This window comes from Schistocerca americana, chromosome 3 (assembly GCF_021461395.2).
Source record: "Schistocerca americana isolate TAMUIC-IGC-003095 chromosome 3, iqSchAmer2.1, whole genome shotgun sequence".
NCBI classification, from domain to species: Eukaryota; Metazoa; Arthropoda; class Insecta; order Orthoptera; family Acrididae; genus Schistocerca; species Schistocerca americana.
Window position 1 is genome coordinate 105844783 of NC_060121.1, and position 26923 is coordinate 105871705.

General features: G+C 42.2%; 1 protein-coding gene across 1 annotated transcript in view; it reads left to right on the forward strand.

The window, feature by feature from the left end:
* Nucleotides 1–26923, forward strand: part of LOC124605895 (gamma-aminobutyric acid receptor alpha-like) — a 352032-nt gene that overhangs the window by 9498 nt on the left and 315611 nt on the right. The window contains exon 2 of the mRNA XM_047137842.1: nucleotides 15867–15942. Coding sequence (XP_046993798.1) covers nucleotides 15867–15942 — 76 coding nt within the window. The remainder of the gene's footprint in view (nucleotides 1–15866; nucleotides 15943–26923) is intronic.

Here is a 26923-nt window from a genome sequence, read left to right on the forward strand (position 1 = left end):
GATCGGGCAGTTCGTGCCATGGATCCTTAGCCGTGAAACGTAGCAATGCTAGCCAAGGGACTGGAGTAGGAATGCCTCTACATTGCCGGCCCCTGTGGCAGGGCGGCTAAAGGCGCTTCAGTCCGGAACCGAGCGACTGCTACGGACATAGGATCGAATCCTGCCTCGGGCATGGATGTGTGTGATGTCCTTAGTTAGGTTTAAGTAGTTCTAAGTTCTAGGGGGCTGATGACCTCAGACGTTATGTCCCATAGTGCTCAGAGGCATTTGAACCATTCTTGCCTCCTCATTTCACTTGGTAGCTTCCACGATCTCAATGGTTTTCTTTCCGCAAGTCTCACACCGTAAAAGATGATTATTCAGGGTTTTGACAAGTGGTCACATTAACGACTGGACAGAGTATTTCAACCAGCCTCTGTCTCTCTGCTTTGGCGAGTTTCCATCGACGAATTATGGTTTGGTGGTTAGAGTCACTGCCTCTTGATAACATTTTCCCATGTTCCACTTCTGACTGTCTTGGGGCCGAATCATTGTGTTGTCCTAATCATTCCTTGTCATCATCATTACAAAGACACTCAATCTTCCAAAGTGACGTCCAATTGAAGGCTTTTATCCGGTGGCTGAACATCCTCAGAACGGGTCCTCCTAGCAAAGAAAGCCGTATAGTAATTGCATTCCTAATGTCATCTATTCCCTTTCTATTAGGTCACTGTCTTGGTCGGTCATTTATAATCTCCTGTAATCAAGCAAGAATTTTAACTCTCCATAAACCAGCCATTTGCCTGACATGAAGTCCTTGCCAACTCCAGTTCAATTTGTTATCAGTTCGGTTTCTTTTATTTGCTGCCCCTACTAGAATTTTCCAAACTGTGTGTCTTTATTGCTCGCAGAATATCTCTCATTATCAATTACTATTTAATATTCGCACTGGAAGTTCGTGTTTGACAGTTATACGGTCAAAACTGGTAAAGACACAGGGTTTGGAATCTTTTTAATTATCCCAAAGCGCTGATTCTCAGATTCTGTTTACTTTTTTCTGCCATACCTTCGCTGTGTTCTCTAAATGCAAATCGACTGCATTTATGACGTAATTGTTAAATTGCACAAATTTTCATTGGGCGCGATAACCATTCGCGAATATTGTCATACTATGGTCGACAGTCAAGGCTATTCTCAAATAAGTTCTACTAAGTTTTTCATTTCGCAATTGCGGTTTACTGTTGCTGTATTGATAAGCATATAAATGTGGGAGAAAGAGAGCCATCTACAGCTGAAGTATTTCACGTTTAGGTGACTTTCTTATACGCAGCAGTTATACAGAGTCGTCCCAGAGTGAATGGGTTTAGACAAACGCTGTGAAACAAAAATCATGGCAGTGCAGACTAGCAAAAATTACTAAAATAAAAAATAAATTGCTTTTAGTCACAAATGTCAAATGTCGTCTTTCATTTCGGTATATAATGCGTTTCGAGCCCTGCGATCTCATCTTCAGGTGCTTGATCAGTCTACATCGTTCTTGGAATATTGGTTAATACTTATCCGGTTAACAGCACAAGCGTATATTACTAGGAGACCCATTGTGAATACAATTTTTACAAAACGTAGGCAACATCGAAAAATTGCATACTTTTTCCATTAGTTGTTACTGAGGTTTCAAGCACAAAATGAGTAGACGTATTTACATATGTTCACTCATTTTTCTTGTCACTGCACATTTGTAAACAGAATTCAGAAAAGTCAGACAATAACCAAATGTGAAAATGTATTTCGACATATGCACAGATGTTATTTCTAAGATGATACAAAGATGTCACATATGTGATACAAATTGCAAAACATACATTTGAGTAGATATCACATGTGACATAATGTAATCAAATGGTTGCTATTATTTAATGTTTGTTTCTACAGAAAAATATAAACTTTCAAAATTTCTGAAAAAAACCTGTGTTAACCTCTGTTTGTTTAATTAATCTTTTTCTTAAAAAATTTATTTGTGTAACAGCATTTCTAATTTTCTCTTTGAAGTAGTGAAGCCTTGGGAGGTACTTGTAGCTATGCTGCATTCTCTTTGTTGAGTGAGTGGAAGGTGACGGAAGTTTTTATTTTTAGGTAACATTGTCAAATAATTTTTTCATGAATTCCTTCTGGCAGTGCATGACAAACCTTTTAGCATTGGTCGTTCCTTTATTTATACAGCTATTTCCTGCAAGCACTTTCTCCAGACAGAAACTTTTTAACTTCAATAATTGAATAACTAGCACAATAGTTTTGACAAAAGAATAGATTTCTTAGACACATGTGAATTAGCACTACATGAATATAGTATTGGTTATTGTCCTACTATTCCATTTTACAAAACTATGCTCTAGAACTTGAAAGATTACATCCTCAACATCTTTTCAAACAAATTGTTTTTGAAAATAGAAAACTGGCTTTTCAAAAAGGAATCATTCTTAGTTCTCAAACATGCTTCATCATAAACTTCACTATTTGGAAAAGAACTTTAAAAAAAGCTTACCTCAATTCTTTTAAATTGGTGGCTACTAGGGAACAGACAGGAAATGTCTAATAGCACTATAAAATGTAAATAATTATGTTAATTTCAGAAAAACATACTTTATGAACTCAAAAGAGAATTCTAACAGTGATCATAACATGAAATCTTAAAATAATTACTTATCAGTCTAGGAAAAAAATTGATTCAGAAACAGATCTACTACTTTTATTAATATCAAAACAAAGTTGTGAAAAAATTATTTGTTTATATACTACATGTGCTCTGTTTTGTATTCATGTATTTGGATAAGTAAAATTTCTATGAAGCATCTTTATCCAGAACTAAAAATTGAGCAATACATTACATTCTACTAATCTTTCACTTATTAAATTGCATCGCTTTAATTGTTAGTGTACAGTGTCAATAATGTTGCATAGTTTTTAAAACTGACTTCAAAAAATTTTATGATAACATGAAAACAATTTTTCTGCACTGTGAACTATAAGATGTCTGTAGATGAACTGGAGTCACTAAACTGCAGCATGAGAGCATTTTGAGGTAGATTGTGCTTCTCTTGATTGGAAGCCCCACTTGGTACATGAGAAATCAGTCTTTCCAGGTGGCCCAACTATTAAATAAAGCCTGATGTTCTTAAATTTTGTAGATATTGTAATTTTATAATATTTTTTAAGTAAAATGTTTTACTAAAAGTATCTACACAATTTTGATAAGACTCCTAACTTCAAAGTAAGTCACCTCCAATACAATTTCAGCAATTTCTGGAACATACAGTTTACATACCACATATTTAAAGTGTTCTAATGTATAAAGCAGAACTGCTGTGTAAAGTTGTTTCGAAGAATCTCAAAAGTTCTACTTCAAATTTTTACGCAATTCTCTAATAAACTTTCAGATGTAGGTAAGGTTATTTACTTTTTAATACGCATATTTATTCAAAACCGATACAAAAGAGTTACATGTTTGCACCTGTTACTGTCCTTCAAAGTAGTCTCCAGCATTGTGTAGAACCCGTTGCCAGCCATGTGGGAGGCGTAGTATACCTTTAGCAGAGCCTGCTCTGTTGATGGTGCGAATGGAGCAGTCTGTCGAATCTCTGGAACAGTTCTGAAGCGAATGCCACAAAGTGGTCACTCCATCTTCAGAATCAAATCAAAGTCACAAGGACTTAAGTCCAAGGAGTATGGTGGATGGTACAGTACTTCCCAGTCCCATCGACCGAACAGAGTAGCCACAGCTTGCACTATACGCGCCCGCACATTGTCGTGCCAAATGATGGGTGGGATGCACAGAAAGTGTCACCGTTACTTTCGCAAAGCTTGTCGCAGGCGATGCTCCAAAAACGAACAGCAATACTATACATTGACGGTCTGCCATGGAGGAACACAATGCGTTAGTGTAACACCATTACAGTCGTAAAGGAGACTCACCATAACTTTCACCATACTGGTGCTCTAACGCACTCTAGACACTTTGATGACATTGTCGTGTTCTACGACCTTGGCACGTTCTGTTGTAACTGCGACCAGGACGGTCGCGGGATAGCAATGACGGAAAGCGCGGCGGGACCCGCGGAGAGGCCAAGGGATAACAACACAATGGGAGAGGACGGACACGGCCAATGAAGGACAGAACGAATACAACAAAATCGAACAACGGAGTCACAAGGAAACAAACACGTCCACTCGTACAGAGGACAAGGAAGTGATCTGTCTAGCGCGAAGCGAGTTGTAAACCGGCGTACGCGAGATTAGACTGGCTGGCTGAGCTTTTTTTTTCCTTTTTCTTTATTGTATTTCAATTCCCCATCGGGGCGGGCTGGCAGCAGCATAGGCGCTGCTCTTCAGCCGAAAGACATAGAACAAAACAATAGAAGACATTTAAAAACAGCAAAGGAGAGAATAAGGTGAACATAAATATAAAAAAAGGGGGAACATCATGGAAGGCAATAGATAAAAAAACGGGGTGACTGTAAAATGGAGATAAAAAACTGTTTAAAAGTAGCACACACAAAAAGCCACACACTGCGACGGTTAAAAGAACACAAGGCACAGTACGACAGGAGCATAAAGGTAGCGACGGATGGCATAGCACATAACGTAACACTGACGGCGAACCTCAAGGCAGTACACAATTAAATCACACCTCTTGACGCACATGAGAAACAGCACTAAACACAACACTGATTTGGCACACTGATGATGATCAATACAGAGGATCTGCCAGGAGCTAGGAGATGAGGGAGAACTGAAGAAGGGAGGGAGGGGAAGAGATTGGGGAGGGGAGTGGGGGGCGCGCGGAAGAGGGCCAGGTAGGGAGGGATGTGGGAAGGAGAGAGGCAAGTATGGGGTGCAGGGTCTCAGGGAGGGGGGGACAGAGGAAAATCCGCTCTGGGAGGAGGAGGAGGAGGAAAGAGGAAAAGGGGGCCCTGGGGAGGGGGGGGGGAACAAGGCCAGGTTATAGTTGGAAGGAAGGGTGGATGTCACGGCGAAGTTCGTCATCTGGGAGGGGGAGGCGTTGGAAATTGCCCTGATGAAGGAGATGGAGGGTGTGGAGGTGGAGAGAGGGAGGGATACAGCGATAGAGGCGCGGCAACGGGTGGGGGGTGGAGAGGAAGGAGGACACCAGAGGGTGGGGCAGATCAAGCCTGCGAACAATGTAAAGGATGCGGAGATGTTGGAGGAACAGGAGGAGGTGGGGGAAGGGGATCAGTTCATACAGGAGCCGTGTGGGGGAAGGAAGGTGGATACGGAAGGCAAGGCAGAGCGCATGGTGTTCAAGGATTTGGAGGGCCTTGTAAAAGCGGGTGGTGGCGGAGATCCAGGCGACGCTGGCATAACAGAGGATAGGACGGATGAGGGATTTGTAGGTGTGGAGGATGGTAGAAGGATGCAATCCCCATGTCTGGCCAGACAGGAGTTTCAGCAGGCGGAGACGGGAATGGGCTTTCTGCTGGATGGTCAGGAGATGAGGGGTCCAGGTGAGGTGTCAGTCAAGGGTGAGGCCAAGGTATTTCAGGGTGGGGGTGAGTTGGATAGGACGACCACAAAGGGTGAGGTAGAAATCATGGAGGCGAAAGGAGCGAGTGGTGCGGCCTATGATGATTGCCTGGGTTTTGGAGGGGTTGAGACGGAGGAACCACTGGTTATTTGGCTGAGCGCGAGGCAGGCGTTTAAGTACGCTATCGGGGACGCCGCTATTGGCCGCTGGGTCCATGTGTTCCACTGTGGCGCCCTCACACTAAAAGCGGGCCAGGAGGGCGCGCCGCCACAGCTTACAGCGCGATGGCGCAGAGACCTCTATGGGTCTTCGACGTCCATGACGACTGGCGCGGATTCAAATTCCGCGGCGCACGGTACCAGACATTCAATCTTGACGTAACTCTGTTGCTCCTGTTTCGAAAACATAGTGAAAACGTAATGTTAGACCACTCGCCCACAAGTGATTGTGTTTCCGTCGACTGTACGCACGTCGGTGACGTGGGATAGTCCTTTAGCTCGGAGGTAAGGTAGGTATGTCAACAATGTGTGCTATCAGCTACAGTAGTAGATTCCGTTGCATAGTGTCTCCACAGCAGTGTTGCTACTATTTAATATATATTACAGAGGGGCCCAGAAAAATGTAGAAACTCTGTAACAGTTAATATCTTAGGAAAACGTCACATCATTGTAATTTTGCGCATTAGTGAAGTTCATCGTTTCAGCGTGTTTTCCAGCAGGTGAAGTGCAGCAATGAATGAAGTAAGACAGTCATTTGAGCAACGCAAGGCCGTATTGAACTGTTACTGGAAGTATGATAACATGATGTAGGGCAATCATGCATACATATAAAATGGAGAAAGGTTATTACCAAAAATCTCAAAGTTCTTGACTGAATTACTTCAAATATTTACACAATACTCTAACAGGTATTTTAATATATCTAGTGTATGAATGCATATATTTGTATTTATATATTAGTGCCCTTTCAGCAGGCAGGTAGGTTAGAAAAAGTGAAAAGGAAAATTCACGGGTTGGAGTTACATACGAGGCCTGTTCAGAAAGTAAGCTCCGATTGATTGCCAAATTGAAACCACAGTGAACATCAGAAATGTTTTACTTGTAACAATTAGCTACACCTTTCAGCTACTTCTCTACGTAGTCGCCGTTCTGAATTAGACTTTTGTCATAGGGTTGTACCAACTTTTCAATAGCCTCATCATAGAAGGCAGCCGCCAGTGCTTTCCGCCAATTCTCCAAGCTGGCCTACACCTCGTTGTCTGTGTCAAAATGTTGTCTTCAAAGACAGCGGTTCATGTGACCAGAGATGAAACTCAGGGGGAGACAATTGCGGACTGTATTGTGGGTAATCTCGCATTTCCATTTGAAAACGATGCAGGAGCATCTTCATTGCCCCTGCAGAATGCGGCTGAGAATTGTCTTTAAGAAGAAACGGCACGACAGTTATGTAATGCATAGCTTCAGGCGAAATTTCTCACCAGGCCCTCTTACTTGGCGGCAGACACTATTTTCTAGACATCTTTACGCACTCACTGCGAGCTCAGAAATGAGAAGAGCGACGTGATGGTAACTGGGGTTATACTAGAGACACTACCCAACACATCTGTGCAAAGCTTTATCGGATTTTCATAGTCGTTTCCATTTCGCGACCGATCGGAGCTTACTTTCTGAACGCCCCTCTTACATTGGAAGTTCCTGAAGTTTTTTGGCAGGATGAACAAGACTTGTGCCAAGGTGAGTACAGGGTTATAAATACCAAATCAGAGAATTGGCTAATTGTGATAATGAACAAGAAAATAGGAATGTGAGCAAGCTACCATGAGTTACATAGTGAATGAATTATTGCAGCCAATACAGATACAAAGCCAACAGCCATCACAGTACCAGAAATTTACATGCCAATAAGCACCGCAGATGATAAAGAGATGGAAAGAACCTATGATGAGATGGAAAGAACCTATGATGAGATGGAAAAAATTATTCAGGTAGTTAAGGGAGAGAAAAATATAATTATTATAGATGACTGGGACTGATGTAGGACAGAGACCTCTTTAGCTGCTGCCTCTGTGGGCATAGAAGTTTCAATGACATTATTTTTCATCTTTTAAGTCTGTGAACATACAGCATTACAATGTTTATGATGAGTCAGATAGTGTATTAGTATGCAAGTTGTAGACTGATAAGCCATCAATACAACCTTCTTGACATAAAAGTTTCTGTCACAGGTGACTGCAACAAAGAAAACAGAACAGCACATTGTTGTGCATTTAATTTTTGTTTAAAATTACTTTATTTACATGCATAAATAGTATATATGGAAGAAATAATTTTTCTAGTTGTTTAAATCTCCTGCTATCATTTAAAACAGACTGTGAGAAAGGAAAACAATGCTACTTATTTTCACAACACATTGTTTTCTTCTTCGAACTCAGTTTTCTCAGAAAACCTGTACATTATTGTTTACAGTAACACATAATATATGTCTGTCTCAATGTTTATTAGGGTATCATACAAAAATTTGAAGTAAATCTGTCAGAAACTCTTAAGATCTTTTTCAGGCGTATTGTATGTGGTCTGTTTCAACTAAAATATTATCTGGTAAGATTCCCAGACATACCCAAGCTTATGAATTATATCCAAGACCAACACATATTTAACGATTGTGAGGCATTGCCAGCTTTACTAGTAGACAGTATAAAAGAGAGGTAAACAATTATTTGGGTCATTAGGTATCCATACTGTATTTCATCATTTTCTTTATTCCAAAATAAATGTTGTGATGAAGATATATTATTACTCTACCAATGTTAAACATAAGTGTTATATGTGTCAATAGCTCTAAATAAAAGTTCTTATGAGTCACATTACATGCTGTATGAAGTAATTACTTCTATGTGTTCAGCCATATTACGCAATTCAGAGACAAGTTAGTGCCATCTACTTTTAAAAAAACCTGTATCGACTACTACAGTAATGGAAATATACCTACTTCCGCCCCCTGCCCCACCTCCACGATGGATATTTCGAGGTGTCCTTCCACAACGTCCTCCCCCACCCAAATGTGGATTTCTTACATGTGATCACATGTATCATGTAATTAGTACTGAGAATTTTTATACGAAGCATATTCCAAAACTAACGCCCGTTTGGTCATAAGAAACTAAGCTCACAAAAAAGGATTTTACTGACCATAATATTTCACTAGAGATCTGCTTCCTTAAGCCCTCTCCATAGGAGAAATAAATGTGACTAACGCCCGAACAACAAGGACTTACATGTGTCGAGAATAGAAAATAGCGCACTGATAATGGCTAGCCACTAGCCGAAATCTGGATTTTCGTAACAAAATCTAAAAAAAGACGATCTGATTGCTCCATTCTACAATTTTTAAAAGTCTCCACAGGTGTCTGCTGCCTGAGGATTGAGCCACTTGGGAACGCCAGTCTTCATTTCATCTTCGTTTTGAAACCAAGTGCTCTGCTGTCCTGTCTTACAGATCCACCACCAAATATCTGAAGGCACATGTCTGCAGAACATAACAAAGTGTATGTTCAGCAGCATTAGCAGTTTCAGTGAAAAGGTGTGTAGAAATGGGTGCCAGAGACATTCATACATTTGCATTAACATTAGGTGGGGATTTCTCGCTTAATGTCAGGAGGTTGTAAATACTGGTTCAGAATTGGGGCATGTAGACATTTCCAACATTTTGCCTCACCTTCTGCTGATAGCACGAAACACTGAAAGACAAGCCGATTAAATACGAACGAGTATGATGCTCGGTATTCACCAGTCCACAGGCGCAAATGCATGAGGATCTATAGCGGATGTATAAACCTATACATGTTGGGAAATGTGTTACCTATCTAGTACTGCACACTTTGTTTATCAATATCAGGCAGAGCGAGATTGCATTTGTGACTACTAACTTCTCTAAGAATAAAAAATTAATATGGTTAATTTATTAAGAACTACATCGAGAAACACTGTTCAAATTGTTAGGAGTAAATTCCCAGCAATTTAATAAGACTTCATTTGCCAGTGACCAAGGCACAAGTATATGGAAGGATCTGCAATACTTTAAGCATTGTGCATGCATTACACTCCTGAAACACGTATTTGATGATGATGATGTTATAAATGGCCTTGGAGTGGTGTTCGGTTTGGTTGGGTTATTTGGGGTAGGAGACCAAACTACGAGGTGATTGGTCTCATCGGTTTAGGGAATGGGGGAGAGGGGGGGGGGGGGGGGGAAGGCCGTTTCCTTTCGAAGGAACCATCCCAGAATTTGCCTGGAGCGATTTAGGAAAATCACGGAAAACCTAAATCAGGATGGCCGGACGCAGGATTGAGCCATCGGCCCCCCGAATGCGAGTCCAGTGTGCTAACCACCGACCACCTCGCTCCGTCTTGGAGTGGTGTGTTCCATGACTTTTGCTGATACGGTAGTGTTCCTTTCATGTGGAATACTGGTGACATGAATTCGGTGCGCCGGCCGGAGTGGCCGAGTGGTTCTAGGCGCTACAGTCTGGATCCGTGCGACCGCTACGGTCGCAGGTTCGAATCCTGCTTCGGGCATCACACACGTGATGTCCTTAGGTTAGTTAGGTTTAAGTAGTTCTGAGTTCTAGGGGACTGATGACCTCAGCTGTTAAGTCCCATAGTGCTCAGAGCCATTTCAACTATTTTTGAACCAGTTCGGTGCAGACAAGCTTGAAGCAAGAAACTGTAAGTGCAGCAACTTGTTTAGAACGCTACAACATGCAGACAGTACAACAAAATCATGGAATTACTTCCGGAGTGTGACGTCTCTGAAAAATTAACTGGTTGTGACAACTTTGCAAAAGATCTCGTTATATTTTTAGAGTCATTCAAAGATTCAGTAAGAATGCTGGAAGGCGACAAGTTTCCAAAAATTCAGTGTGTTTTGTTATGGATGCACAAGATAAAAAATCATTGTAATATGGCGTCGAAAGATACAGAGGTACATACGCTTAAATTACTGCAGACATGCCGTCATACTCTTCCGGACTCCTTCCGCACTATCAGAGGACCAGAACGTCCAGATGCTTCACCCACCACGTCATGACACCGACTACATTAGGTTTTGGTGTGCAGCTGGTTTTATAGAAACAATGAAGACTTGTAATAATAATTATAGTAATAATAATATGTGTAGCCACTATAGCTCGATCATCTTACTGATGGAGATACAAAGGTTACACGTTACATTATAAAATGATGAGGTGGTTAAATAAGAAAAACAGCAAAGAGTTCGTGATAGTATTTTTTTTATTTACAAATTTACAATGGTATACATCAGTAAGAAATCATTGGCTGAGTCTTCACAACAGTACAGTGTTTTCCAGATGAAGGGTCTTGTATGAACAGAATTCAGTGTGTATTTCTCTCGATCTAGTAGGAGTTGCTTTAGCTTCTTCTTCTGATACCGTGTTGATACAGTACTCTAAACCATCTGCATGCACATTATATGTGCACAGATAGTTCACAATCTCTTTACACACAGTTTGAACACACGGCAGCCATGGTTCAGACTATCCAACACAAGGGATAGCACCATCTCTAGACCGAACAAGTTGGTAATGGTGGAGTGTTGCAGACAGACAAACGGATCGGCATCCATATCTCACGATAAGAGTCACACCACCATAAAATGATGTTGTAGATAGCATCAGGCCAGCACAGCAAATATCCAGAGATGGAGGCTACTCGGAGGTCATCTGTTGATTGAAGTATGGTTCTGCATTATATACTTCATCTCATTTGAACCTCATAACTGCACTGCTCCTATTCTGCTGGGACAAGTTGGACGATATTGACAGCTGTTGACACTTCATGGTTCTTCCACTGACTGACTGTAACTGACAGCATGTCCATCTTATATTCACCAATGTCATAATCACGTGAACAGACGTAGTGTCCCTACAGCCCTATTGGCTCTCACCAATTTCCAAGTGAAGGCTGTATTCCTATAGATTCCCAAGGGAAGTGGTAGGGGAGAAAGAGGCCCCCTGTGGCAGTATTGTGAACTAGCTCAGTCAAGGCCCATACGCCAAGGTGAGAAACTCTGGTTCATTCTGACTGGGGTAGTGGAATAGAACGAAGTTGTCTTCTGCACTGTTGATTGACATGCCTTATCAAAAACATGAACATCTCCAGCACACACAGTAGTCATTATAAGTTGAAAAATGCATCTCCATCCCATCCAGCTGCATCGCCATTATTTGCTAAAAATTAGTCACCACACACTCATTGCTAACCATCTCTTTTCGTATCTCATGTGGGAGGTTATGGATGCAGTCCTCAACTGTATGCTAAGGAAATAAATGTATTACACCCCTTTCTGTCCATCACCAACATCTCAATTTATGACGGTACATTATAACAGTTCTTTCCCAGGAGGACACTACATACTAACACATGATCCTGAACTGAGCTAAAATATCCAGCAAAATACATACTATACCACCGTATCTCTAATTCTTTTCATCATGACACAAACACTCCACAGTGAGTCCTTCTTGTCCAATAGTTCAACACCTAACAATTTAGGGATGGAAGCCAACTAGAATGTTACTGCGACCTGGCAGCAGCATGAAGAACAAGGTCCTAAGTAGGGACTCGACCTCCTGAGTGTGAGGATGCACTCGCCCAGTGCCCAAATGATAGACTCACATGTGGACGATACAGAACAGCGGTTAATATACTGCCCTTCCATCCATTCTTCGGTACTTACAGTTTTTACATTATAGGAAGTGGAGGCAGACCTGAGTTCTACCCGTGTTGGGGAGTCCTGTCTCCTACAAACTCATTAAATAATGGATATACATCAATATATTATTAATATTGGATTCCGTAGAAACACTGGAACACGTGAGGCAATACAGACCTTACGACTTATCGTAGAAGAAAGATTAAGGAAATGCAAACCTACGTTTCTAGCATTTGTAGACTTAGAGAAAGCTTTTGACAATGTTGACTGGAATACTCTCTTTCAAATTCTAAAGGTGGCAGGGGTAAAATACAGGGAGCGGAAGGCTATTTACAATTTGTACAGAAACCAGATGGCAGTTATAAGAGTCGAGGGACATGAAAGGGAAGCAGTGGTTGGGAAGGGAGTAAGACAGGGTTGAAGCCTCTCCCCGATGTTGTTCAATCTGTATATTGAGCAAGTAGTAAAGGAAACAAAAGAAAAATTCGGAGTAGGTATTAAAATTCATGGAGAAGAAATAAAAACTTTTGAGGTTCGCCGATGACATTGTAATTCTATCAGAGACAGCAAAGGACTTGGAAGAGCAGTTGAACGGAATGGACAGTGTCTTGAAAGGAGGATATAAGATGAACATCAACAAAAGCAAAACAAGGATAATGGAATGTAGTCTAATTAAGTCGGGTGATGCTGACGGAATTAGATTAGGAAATGAGACACTTAAAGTAGTAAAGGAGTTTTGCTATTTGGGGAGCAAAATAACTGATGATGGTCGAAGTAGAGAGGATATAAAATGTAGACTGGCAATGGCAAGGAAAGCGTTTCTGAAGAACAGAAATTTGTTAACATCGAGTATAGATTTAAGTGTCAGGAAGTCATTTCTGAAAGTATTTGTATGGAGTGTAGCCATGTATGGAAGTGAAACATGGACGATAAATAGTTTGGACAAGAAGAGAATAGAAGCTTTCGAAATGTGGTGCTACAGAAGAATGCTGAAGATTAGATGGGTTGATCACATAACTAATGAGGAGGTGTAAATAGGATTGGGGAGAAGAGAAGTTTGTGGCACAACTTGACCAGAAGAAGGGATCGGTTGGTAGGACATGTTCTGAGGCATCAAGGGATCACCAATTTAGTATTGGAGGGCAGCGTGGAGGGTAAAAATCGTAGAGGGAGACCAAGAGATGAATACACTAAGCAGATTCAGAAGGATGTAGGTTGCAGTAGGTACTGGGAGATGAAAAAGCTTGCACAGGATTGAGTAGCATGGAGAGCTGCATCAAACCAGTCTCAGGACTGAAGACCACAACAACAACATTATTATTATTATTATTATCATTATTATTGGCATTGATTTGAATATCATGTCATGAGAGCCGTCCTCTCCTACGCAGAATTTTTTCCCCAACAATTTCCATGTGGGGAATGGGGACGAAGGGAGGAGAGGAGGTGTAGACATCCTCTGGTAGTGGTATTCTGCACTAGCTGAGTCAATCCCTGCATGTCAAAGTAAGCACACATACGAAAATCTTCCAAAAAAGAAAACACCTGCAATCTGCAGGAGTGTAATCACATAGATAAGACATGCAGTTGCTGAATCTAAGCTGCTCCTACCAAAGAAAGAGATAAACAGTATATCCTCTGCTATGTAACTGACATTCCTCTCCAGCAAAAACTGAACCTTTTTCCCCATCAGTTTCCAGATGGAGGTGATGTGGAGGGTTAAGGGACGGGTTGATGTATTTCGCAGAAAGGAAAGGGGTAAATAATTGATCATCTCCATTAATTAGTCAAGTAATTTAATATGAAATGTGTGTTCGTATTAGCGAGGTTGAGTCGGGAGGGTTGTGTTGTGGATTTCCAGAAGGGAGGGCAGAGTGTGATAGGGGTTTGTCAGAAGGACTGACTGCCCCAGGGGGTCATAAATCGACCCTCAAGGGGTGATAAATCAACTAACAGAAGCAATAAAATATTCTCGGGTTTCAAGCCATCTCAAGTAGTTAACTGACCACGATCTTTCGGCAGAGATCTCCTCTGTCACTATCAAATGGTTGACTGCTACCTGTATGCTGCTTCCGAGCTTATATAGCTGGACCACTTACAGCCACATCACTGGTGCCTAGTCCTGTGCCGTATATGGTAATCTTTTGATGGCACAACCTCAGTGTTCATTTCAACTTCCCAAAACAGCATCTCAGGCTGTACTGAGCTGCAAGCCACAGTCTTTAGTCAGGTTTTTGTCGAATATTTTGATCTCTGTTGCCTCATGTATTACGCTATTCCAAAAGGCATTGATCTGTTTCATAAGAAAAGTATCGTCGAATGCAATTCGATGTTCGTTTTCCAGTGCTTGCTCCACTTCCGCCAATTTTTCAGGGTACTGTATGAAGAAACACCTTTCATGTTCTATGTCACGCTGTTGAAGAGTGCAGACAGTCTGACCGACATAAAACTGGCCGCACCCACACACTATTTTGTACGTTTCAGTTGTTCTGAGCCCTACATCGTCTTTCACAGGTTTCATTATTTGCTAGATCTTTGCTGGGAGCCTCAAGACTGAACTGATTCTAAATTTCTTCGGGAGCCAGCTAATTTCCCCTGTTATTGAGCCACAAAATGATAAAAACGCAGTCTTCTTCGTGTCTTCTTTGGAGGTATTCTGCTTTTGCGGCTTAGACGAAACTGCTTGCGATAGTTGTAAGTAGTTGTAACCGTTTACCTTGAAACTTTACATACCTGGCTGAAATCCCTCGGAACGTGTCCGGCGTCTGAGACGGTTTCAGCTGGATGTACCAAGGTCCTCAGAACAGACGTTATACGTCCTTGGCGGTGGTAGCTTGTGGCACGCAAATAGTGATCCGTGTGGATGGGCTTGCGGTAAACGCTGTGAACGAGACACCTCTTGCGTTTTCGGCGGACAAGAACGTTCAGCAACAGCAAGGGACCGTGATTCTCTACTTCCGTCGTGAGCTTTACATGGTCATGGATGTTGTTGATGTGTTCCGTGATCTCCTTCAGCATTTACAGTCGATGTGGCCATATGACGAAGGTACCGTCGACGCAGCAACATGAACAACTAGGTTTTGCAGCGCTGCAGGTGTGAAATTTCATACAAGTCTACCATTAGTCAGTCAACGGCGTTGCTGCAGTGGATACACCGGTTCCCGTCAGTTCACCGAAGTTATGCGCTGTCGGGTGCGGCCGGCACTTGGATGGGTGACGATCCGGGCCGACATGCACTGTTGCCATTTTTCGGAGTGTACTTAGCCGCGTGATGCCAATTGAGGTGCTACTAGACCGAATAGTAGCGGCTCCGGTCAAGGAAAACCATCGTAACGACCGGGAGAGCTGTAAGGTGACCATACGCCCCTCCTATCCACATCCTCAGTTGTGAATGACACGGCGGTCGGATGATCCCGATGGTTCACTTGTGGCCTGATCACAGAGTGCTTTACCATTAGTTTAATCATATGATATTCGGAGTACACCTCGTAGATGTTGGTATCGATTGCCACAGTAAGAGATTTTTTACCTACCCGTGCCCTATGACATGCAGCCGCCCACAGCCGCAGCTGCCAGTGTAACGTGTTACATACAGCCAGCTGCCCGTGTAACTTTGCAGACGAGCCCGAGGCGAGCAGCAGCAGCGGCGGCGCCGACGGTGAGGCGCCCGCGATGGGGGAGGGCGCGCCGGGCCGGTGACATGAGGTGCGTGGCGGAGGGTGCGCGGCCGCCGCTGCCCCTGCTCCTGCTGCCCGCCTGCGCCGCCGTGGCCGCCGCCGCCGTCGCCGCCGCCAGCGCCACCGCCTCCGCCGCGCCCCCGCAGTCGCCGTGAGTACCGGCTTCCTCTCTTTACACCACGGGGACCACGACACAGCTTTGTGTGTTAGGTGGAGAAATCATACACTGACCAAAAAAGAGACATTATGACCATTGTGGCTAGGGAGTCGTTTGTGATGGAGCCCTTGGCTGAAGAGTTCTTAGTTGCCACGTCAAAATCAGACAGCCCGTGATGACGATGATAGTGGCAGTCATCGAAAACTGGGATTTGATCTGAATATGAGATGATGTAGCAGGTACATAAAAGAGATAGGAAAGTCTATTAGTGCAGCAGAAACGAAAGTATGATTATTCTATCAACGATGTGACTCGCGAATGGAGAAACAGACATTAGCGACTTTGAAAAAGGGCACATTGTTATGATGAAGTTGGTTGACAGTTGACGTGCCACTGCCATGAGCAGCTATGGAATATGGTTAAGGGAAGGCTAAAACACGAGTAGATGATAACGTAATGGAGATTCATGGCCTATCACAGAACATGGAGGATAGGCACCGATCCGTTCAGCGCTGATGACATAGTACAATACTTGGCAGGCAAAGTCCTTCAGACCCCACTGTTCAGTGCAAGCCGTTAAACATACGTCTCCGTGATAACCACCTAAGCGTTCTCATGTTGACCAAACGACATCTTCAATTACAGCTGCAGTAGCTGCTGGATGGTCGATACTGGACTGTCTATCAATGGAAACATGTTCCCCTGTCAGATGATTTACATTTTTTGTTACAAGGGCCACTCAAAAAGTAACGCCACACTTTCATTTCTGAAAGAGTTTTACTCAGGATTCCAATAAACCATGTTATTCCCCATTTATTTGGCCATAAGATCCTATTTTTCAACATAATCTCCGTTCATGTGATGACCTTACACAACCTTACTGTGAGGGCCTGTATGCCCGTATGGTACCACTCAAGGGTCTTGCTGCATCAACACCCTCCCCAACATCCATACACTGCTTGCCGTGGAGTGCATCCTCCATTGAGGTAAACAGATGGAGGACGCTATTTATGGTCTTCTGTTGGGGACGAAGATTTCAGTGGGCACAAAGCTCTGAGTGCCCCAAATGGTGGAAGAGTGCCTTAGCGGCATCAACAGGGACTCCAACTGATCAGTGAGGTGTTTCATTGTGAGAGATCGATCACCTCGGTTGAGAGTGCTATGGAAGAGTAACAGCCGTGTGCGGCTGCGCAGCATGCGGGAGATACGACATGTCTGAGCGACCTTGTTGCGATGATGACAGACGCCTTATCCAACGACTCACTGCGCTTTCACTTACTTCCAGGAGTACGTAGACATTCTGCAAGCGCCTATGAGTATCTGGAATGCTCTGGTTTTCCGCCAAAAGAAACTCAATTACAGCTCTCTGCTTACAACTCACGTCCGTTACAGACGTCATTTTGAAGGCCGTGTATAGCGCCACCACCCATCGGAACGTCATGAAACTAGAGGGATTGAAGCTTGAATATTCCACCATGTCCCACAGCAAGTTCAGCATTTTTTCAACCGTACTGGTGGAAAAATATTTGATACGTACTTCTCCTACATCGGGTCGATGGTCATGGTCGAGTACACAGCCATAGAGTCAAACGGATGCATTGTTCGAGGGAATGAGGCCATTATCGGCAGTACTAAGGTATAGTGAACTTTCAGCTGGGCTTCCACTGGACCTCTTATAGTAACTGAAGCGCCATGACAACTGTGAATTAAATGAACATTATTGTTGCCTACCTTCGTCTGTCAATGCTTCATTTCTTCCCCCATGACGATGGTATCACGAAGAGGATAACGATACGTGTCACAAGGCCAGTACCGTGCTCATTAATGACCTGGTGACAATCTTCGCCTGATGTGAACCCGATTACGTGAGACACTGTCAACTACCAGCTCCGCACGTCGCAAACAACGAGCTCGTTATTTTATAGGAATTGCATGACCTGTGGGTAGACCTCTACCTCCGGGATCCTACGAAGAACTTGTCCCATCCATGCCATGCAGAATCGCTGCTACACTGTATTTCCAAGGTGGACCAACAGTAACCAGTCATAATGGCTTCGCATTCCTGTCCAATCACACCCTGCAAAACAAATATTCAATCCCAGCAGACACCAGGCCGATACTGTGTAATATTGTGTCCATTCCTGACAATAGAGTCAAATCGACGAGGAGGAGAGTTCGTAAGTCTCTTCATGAGTTCCGTGTCCATCTGGAAAGCCACTCAGTGCTCATTAAACCCCACAAAGCCACCAAATTTTGGGATATTGGTTAGCACGTTTCACCTGCTGTTGCAAGCAGTCCCAGACGTTTTTCATGGGGCTAAGATCGCGTGTCGGGGCAGTCGAGGAGGGATACCGTGCTATGATGTTTGACAAACCAAGAACGTAGGCATGCAGCACTGCTGTTGTCTCGGAAGACGAGGAATGTCTGCATCACACTCATCATGAAGTTGTTGAAGAATTGCCAGCCTTGGTTTCAGATAGTGCTGAATTAAACACTCTGGCTCATATTCACGATAAACTGAACGAGTGTGCCCAAATTACGCTACGGAAGACACGGCCAAAATATCAGAGGACCACCTCCAGCCGGAATTAAACCCTCCACACACTGCGCAAGCTCTCGTCCTGTAGGTGTAACAGATCCCACCGTGATCCTAACTGTCAGATATCGGACCATAGGGTGAGTCAGCCATGGTCACATAGAAAACTAAACTGCATCCTAACTGTACAATAGTGTAACAGCAATTCCTTACTTTAAAGTTAGCCATAAGAGCTGGGAAAGTACTTAAACATAATTTATTGGTCTTGAAAAATGTAAAACATGCCTAACTGTGTCACACACATTCATTTGATGATACTGGCAAATCTTGAACTCCACTCAGTCCAAAAAGATCACGAACGATTTTACACATCTATTCCGACGAGGTATTTCTCTCAGCGTGCTAATAAACCCATTACAATTCACCCTTCGCGTATTTCTGTCTCAGAACTCTTCCATTGCATGTTCACGCGAGCAAGTCAGCTTCACTAGTTCGGCGTGCGCTCGCTACTAACTCGGTTTGTCGTCGCGACACGACAATGCCCTGTCAGCCGGAAAAAAAGCGGGAGACGGCAGAAAACACTATCAGCAAAAAGTCGTGTCACACGGGGCGATTTTTGTCGTTGCCACTTGAATAACAGCGAGTAATCGGTGCATGTGACAACGTAATCGCTGCTACTGACTCGTGTAGCAGCTATTAAAAACTAGCAGCGACTGGATTTAAAATGTGTGGAGTTCTAATAGCCGCGTGTGGCGGTCACGTGACTTGGTCGCTGCTACACAGCTCTGTTGTCGCCCCGTCTGGCACAACTGTCGCCATTTCCTCTCTTGTTATCAGACGTGGTTTCCGACTGTTTTGGTTTGTACATTGGTTTTGTTTTCTTTATGTTTCTGCGTTTTCTCGATGAAAAACCAGCAGAAAAATGTGTTCAACTGGTCAGCCAAGTACGTGTTGCAATTGCTGGATGATTGGCGGAAATACGAGGCTCGTACCGTTTTGAAAAGAAAAAAAAAGACGTGCAAGGATATCCCTATAATTTTATTTTCACATGAAAACCTGTACCTTAATCTACGCACTGACGCCATTACAGTCTGATTCTTCCTTGTGTATGTTCTGTACTGAGTGTTTAAGTTGCCTCCGATAGTCGTCAGTCCTTCCGACTGTGAAGTATGGGCTGTTATAAGATTTCTTGGTGCTAAAGGCCTAAAAGCGATCGATATTCATCGTGAGATCTGTGCAGTTTACAGAGAAAACATTATGAGCGATGGAATGGTAAGAAAGTGGGTGAGAGCATTTAAAGATGGCCGCACAAATGTGAATGATGAACAACGGAGTGGGCGTCCTTCGGTCGTTAATGAAAGTTTGGTGCAGGAAGTGGACAATAAAGTGAGAGAAAACAGACGCTTTACGATTTCCTCCTTGCGGGATGACTTTCTAATGTTTCTCGTAGAGTTCTGTGACCGATCACTTGAATTACCGAAAATCGTGCGCACATTGGGTACCGAAAATGTTGACGGATGTGCACAAAACCAAACGTTTAGACAGTGCATTGACTTTCGTTGAGCGGTACCACAACGACGGTGATGATTTCCTAAGTCAAACTGTTACTGGCGATGAAACATAGGTGGCCTACGTCACACCAGAATCAAAGCAACAGTCCATGGAAGTTGAGAAAAGGCATCGTTTTGCTGCAAGACAATGCCCGTCCGCATGTGGCGAATCAGACCAAATATCTCATCACATTTTTTCGATGATTAACTCTAGATCATCCTCCGTACATCCCCGATCTTGCGCCCAGTAACTGCCATCTGTTCCTGCACTTGAACAAACACCTGGGCGGTCAGCCTCTTCAAGACGATGACGAAGTCAAAACAGTAGTGATGCAGTGGTTTACAAGTCAGGCGGCAGACTTCCACGAGGAGGGTATTCAAAAACTGGTACAACGTTATGACAAGTGCCTCAACATTGACGGAAATTATGTAGAAAAGTAGATTAAGGTACAGGCTTTCATGTAAAAATAAAATTATTGAGATATATCTTTCTTTAATTTCAAAACGGTACTTACTTAAAAAACACGCTTCACATGAAAATCCATGGGGCACGAATAAGGACAGCTATATGAAGCAGAATGCATGCTAAAATAGTTGCAAAAGGTGACTTGTAGAACTAAAGGGAATTGGATTGAACGTTTCCTCTGAGGAAAATTTGACCCAAAAATTAAGAACATTAAGCACCATGAAGAAATCCTTGAGAAGTGGTAAGGGAGTTGAAGAAGTCTATAAATTCAAGTTATTTTAGTTTAACGAAGTGGTGCCTTTTTTGAGGAATGGCACGAGATAGGTTCTGTGTTGTAAAGAACTCTGAATTTTGAAAAGATTCAGGCTATCACCGCTTGCCAATTGACGAAAGGCGATTTCCAGCTTCTTCTTACGTGGAATCGCGCCTCTCTTCAGTGTGCCTTCTTTCGTAAGTTGGGGAGTTTCAATGGCGCGGATTAATGTACTTCAACACGAATGTTCATTCACTTTTTGGAGACATCTTTTTCTGCAGTCAAAACACACACCAACCCTGTCTTAATACGAACGATGTTTCTCGACTGGATAAGCTGTAGTGGAACAAGTCGCAATAAATATTTTCTGCTTTCGGGATTACTGACCTATTAATTAAAAACATTTTTGGAAGGAGATATCAACAGCCCCCAAGTAATGTATAAAATACATATTTGCATATTACCTGCTTTTATTTTAAACTCACATATCGACCGGTTTCAGTCACAGACCGTCTTCACGGATTGGGGTTGAAACACTTTAAGCCACAACATCACATCTGACATTACTTAAATAACGGCGACATCTCATGTGTAGAGCATATCATGAATTCTAGTCCACAACACAGGACTTTTAGAAGCAGACATACTAATAACAAGCGTACACAGACGTCCGCGGTCACACTAAAACACGTAAATCTCTCCTACACAGAAACCTATGCAGAATGTTGAGACATGATACACAATACTAAAACATGATCCACATGTTTTTTAGTATTTCCTGAAGTAGATGGCAGGTCAGCTGGTAAGCGATATCTTCTTTACATATGTACTGCAGTTCTTAAAAGCTCTTCCAACAAGTTAAAGTCTGTCATTAGTGTTCCGTATTACTGACTTCATGTATTTACTCAGTTTAAGTCTCTTCGTAGAATTAGCTATAAATATTTAAGAAGTGTAATGTTATCTAAATATCTGCGTCGTGTATTTAGAAAATGATAGATTCTCACTCAAAAGTAAGAGTACATTCTGTTTTATTAACTTATTAACAAAAAAAAAAAGAAATAAAAAAAGAAAGCACGAACACAAAGACACTCTACGATGAAAGATATCACAGTAGATACTGTCTGGAAAAGAGAACTTACTAACATATATAATGTTTCTCAAGTCAGCGTCCCTTATTTTCAACACGTACTACTCGTACTGGGATCAAACAGGGATCGTTAGGGCAATATTTTAACCGACTTCGTACACTGCACACCGTTATTGCGCTTAAACTCACTATTTATTGAAAATTTTAACATAAAAGAGACTTCTAATACTGCAGCCAAAATGCCATAACGAACGCCCAGCTTCGTACCTATATTTTATTAACTACGAAATAGAGACTCCCTTTTCATCATACCTTATTACAAATACCATTTTATTTGTGTTGAAATACTTATTAACCGGATAATTTGTATGCAGCATTGTCATACATAACCGTTACCACTGCGGTAGTCCATTACCTCTTTCAGGTCGTGCATGTTTACATTTCTAAGCAAATATATTTTCCGAAAGTACCAACATTTTTTGTCATTGTCGCCTTGAATTGTGATTTACCTAGTGCTACTACGCCCTAAGTTGCTCACATAAAATGTGAAGTACATTAAAAATTTCAAAATAGAGTCAGAGGTTATTGTGGCCTAAGTCATATACCTATACGTTTCGCGTTTATTTACTTCTTTGTGTTTTACATTCGTGTTGCTCACTAAACTTCTCTTCAACAACATTTAAACGTAAATATCGCGATCGAAAGCTAGAAATTACAAGCTACAATGCACGGAAATGTGTATACAAAGACGTATGATAAATTCGTGATTATTGTTTTAATATTATTGCCCCTATCTGCGACTCAGCATCTCCGCTATATGGTGAGTAGCAACTTTCTTCTCAATATTGTTACATTCCATCCTGGATTTTCCGTTCTTTGGTTATTTTTCAAAGTAGTTTGGTTCTTTTTTAAAGACGTGTTCTCTTCATTCCCACAACTACCGTTATCCAACCGATTACACTTATTTCAAATGCTGTCATTATTTAAAACTCTAAAAGTGCGGATGTTTCGCTCGGGCCTCCTGGTTTCCAACGATAACCACTTAGAAAATTGCAGTTATACGCAAAGCAGACGATTCAGAATTTACTTTTGGGTAATCTAACACATACTGGTCCTCCATAGTGCAAAGGTAGAAACGGAGTGAGAAATTTATCACAAATAATGCGATCATCATCCGATATTAATCTAGAACTACTATAATAGCTGCAATTTGAATTCCTTAAAAAATACAAGTATTAATCCAAATATGCATTATCTTCCGATTCCAAGCTGAAGAAACAATTTTCATAGGAAAAGGAAACCAGCCGTTGTTTTTGCCCATATATTTATAGTTTAAACAACTCTATTGGTTTATTTTTGTTCTACTTCCAAATTCAGCTGATGACAGTACAGTGAAGCCAATGGCTACTGAACAATGCGCTAGAAACGAACACATTTAGTAGCTCCAAGAACCAGAAAATTCTAGTGCAAGTCGTAATTCATCGAAAGTACGCCGCTTTCTTCAGAAACACATTATTCTCTTCTGTCATAAAAGCGCAGACGAAGCGTCTCACTGGCCATTCAAACACTTTCAGAGAGCCTTTAACCGCCATTTCTCTTCAATGTTTTTAACTATGTTGACTACTGAAACGTCTACGTCTTACTTTAGTTCGCGAAACTTATGTGTTTCCCCTTCGAATTGTAGTTAAATAGTCATGTAACCATTATATCTGGAAATGTAATACTTCTTTCTGAAGCATCAATTTGTTGACCGATTTGACATGCATCTCCATTTTTTCGTAGCCCATGTCATTTGGTGTTCTACAAATGGTTCAAATGGCTCTGAGCACTATGTGACTTAACTTCTGAGGTCATCAGTCCCCTAGAAATTAGAACTACTTAAACGTAACTAACCTAAGGACATCACACACATCCATGCCCGAGGCACGATTCGAACCTGCGACCGTAGCGGTCGAGCGGTTCCAAAATGTAGCGTCTAGAACCGCACGGCCACCACGGCCGGCGGTGTTCTACATTTTCTAACTCTTGTCTCCCTTTGCAAATTTTGTGCTCCAAGAGACAATTTGATGGTGTAGCACATATCCCACTAACATGTCCTATTAGTATGATATTTCTCTTTTTACCTTAGTTCCTCGCACAAAGAGATTGTTATATTTTATTGGACGTCTGAAATTACGTCGCAATATTGCAGTAATTGAAGAGGTTGAGGGAGAAAGGAGACATCGACGGCAAAGCGAGTTCATTACAAGCGATGGGGATGCCCACTTCTGCATCCACGTACAGCCATAGACAAAACGAGCGAGACCCCTCGCCTTTTCGTTGTGCAGATCCGCACGGCTTTAAAGTCTGCTACACAGCATAACAGGTGAGGAGACGAAGTGCTACCAACATACTATGCACAGGCGTGAGACCGACAAACTATCTGAACTTTTTAGGCTGTTTTCAATAATTTGTAAGACTACATTAATGCTGATTAGTGTGTTAAATACAACACGTAAATATAAGACAGAACTGAAAGAAGAAACGCAAATTGGTATGAACTGTACGAAAAAAATGAGTTTCAACTTATCGAGATAACATAACTGTTTTAGTAAGACAAAGAACCCCAGATCGTTACGAATTAGCAAAATAATATCCGCATTCGGCCGCGAAACGGTCTGTGTCAACGTTCAGACCAGTGATACTGGATTGCCGTTGCTCAACTACCATGAAAGTGTGCAAATTTAGCAATGCGTGAAGATTCATAACGATATTCAGTTAAAAATCGTTCAGTGCCATGCTTAAGTCAATTCCATTATTGACAGAAGCGGAAATAGTAGGCAGTAACATGTACGAAATTCTACAAGTGTGTCATATTGACATCCACAGGGCGCCAGTACAGAATAAAGGTAGCGATAAAACGTATTGGGGGCGCGAGAATTTCTTAAAATTGCTTTACTGATATTACACCTGCCACCATCGAGATTAGGACCGAAAACAAAACAGACCTTCCTTTCACTACGCTAGCAGACAACCCAGGCAAACAGCACTCTATTATTACCCCAGACATAAATAAGCCGGCCGTTTCGCAATGAAAATGGCAAAATGATGCGCAGTTTCTGTTGCATAGAGCTTTCTGGACTCAAAAACATGAATTTCCTACCTTTATGTCACCGCTTATGTGACAATCATTCGGGATGTTTATCGAAGTAACAAAATACTGTTATTAGAGAGTAAATTTAGTAGGATAATTCTGCACCACCCCATGAAATAAACGGGTACATAGCTGCCAAACGTACTCTACACTGTTTCGAATTCTCCACTAGACTCGCCACAGCCAGCAAACGTGCATTAGCCGAAGTGTTTCTTAAGCTAGCTAGCAATGGGAATGTTCGCACTTCTAAAACACGGTGGCATTAATACTGGGATGTGAATTACCACCCGTATAGGGAAATGGATTCTATTTGCATTCCAGTAAACCTGATTTGGATCGAAAGCGTAGCTACGATGAATATGCTGATGTATCGACTACAACTAGAACATTTCGAATAAAGAGTAGGGGGTGTTATTTATGCGGCCCTCATCTTCAATAGCTGTCGAGCTGTTTTCGTTGTTAGGATTTCGTCACCTAAACCGGTAAAAACGGAACCCTACTAGTCTCACTTTCTTGACCGTCTATCGGTCTAGCAACCCTTAAAACCCGTTTACCTCGAGTACGGGTAGACATAATAGGCGGAAATGTTTCGTACTTCCTGCGGTATATGGTTTCTTGGTGGTGTAAAAAAGTGAGCTTCTATGTCTACGCAATCTAAAGATACGACCGTTTATGTAAATAAAATTTACGCGAAAGGTCAAAAAATGACTCTAAGAACTATGCGACCAAAATGCTTAGGTTATCAGTCCCCCTAGACCTAGAACTACTTAAACCTAGCTAGCCCAAGGACATCACAGACATCTACGCAGACTGAAGCAGCCGTGCGGTTCGTGACTGAAGCGCCTGGAACCGCTCTGCCACCGCACGCGACGAAACCCTATTCACCTCATGTATAATGATAATATATACTGCCTAGTGAGGATACTGCAGTACCATAACAAGTAGGTAAGAACTTATTGTTATTGGTCCACGCATGACACTTTATTTCAATATCAATTTAACGCGCCTAGGTGTTCGTATATGGCTGAAACTAATGAACAAAAAGTAAACAAACAGCAAACAACTTCGATGTTCAAATCAAATGAAAGTCACATGTCGCAATTATTTCGTTGTTACATCCACATGACTACATCAACAGGATTTCTTTGCAATCCAGACTTACGTGCCTGGCAGAAGGTTCAGACTGTTTCTCTACCATCCCACTCATTAACAGTGTGCGGGAAAAAGGACCACTTAAATCTTTTCTTGCGAGCCTTGAATTACATTATTACTATGGTTTCTTCCTGTGTAAGTTCCCGAGGAAATAATGTTTTGGCATTCAGAACAGATGTTGGTGATTGAAATTTCGTGAAAAGATCTCGCGGCAACGAAAAACACTTTTGTTTTCATGAATGTTACCCCAACTCGATTATCAAATCTGGGACCCTCTCTCCCCTATTTCGTGACGTTACAAATCGTGCTACCGTTCCTTGGACGGTTTTGCGTGCACAGTCAATCGCGTCTGTCAAGGATGTTATAGCAGTGGACGGACAAACAGTGTAGGCAGTGTTTTCAGTTGGCCTGTTGCGTATTATTAGTGTGCGGCCAATAAAACGCAGTCATTCGTTTGCCTTCCCCACAAAAGTATGTTTTCGATCGTTCCAGTTTACGTTTTACTGGGTGCTGAGATGATCTGACAGTGCTTCGACTTGTGTTTTGTAACCGAAAGTTAATTATTGTTATTGGACGCAGCTTTCGTGTTTAATGTATTGCTCATTCAACAGAGTACACTCCTCGTACATTACACACAACTGTTTCAAAGTATTAAATTGTTACAG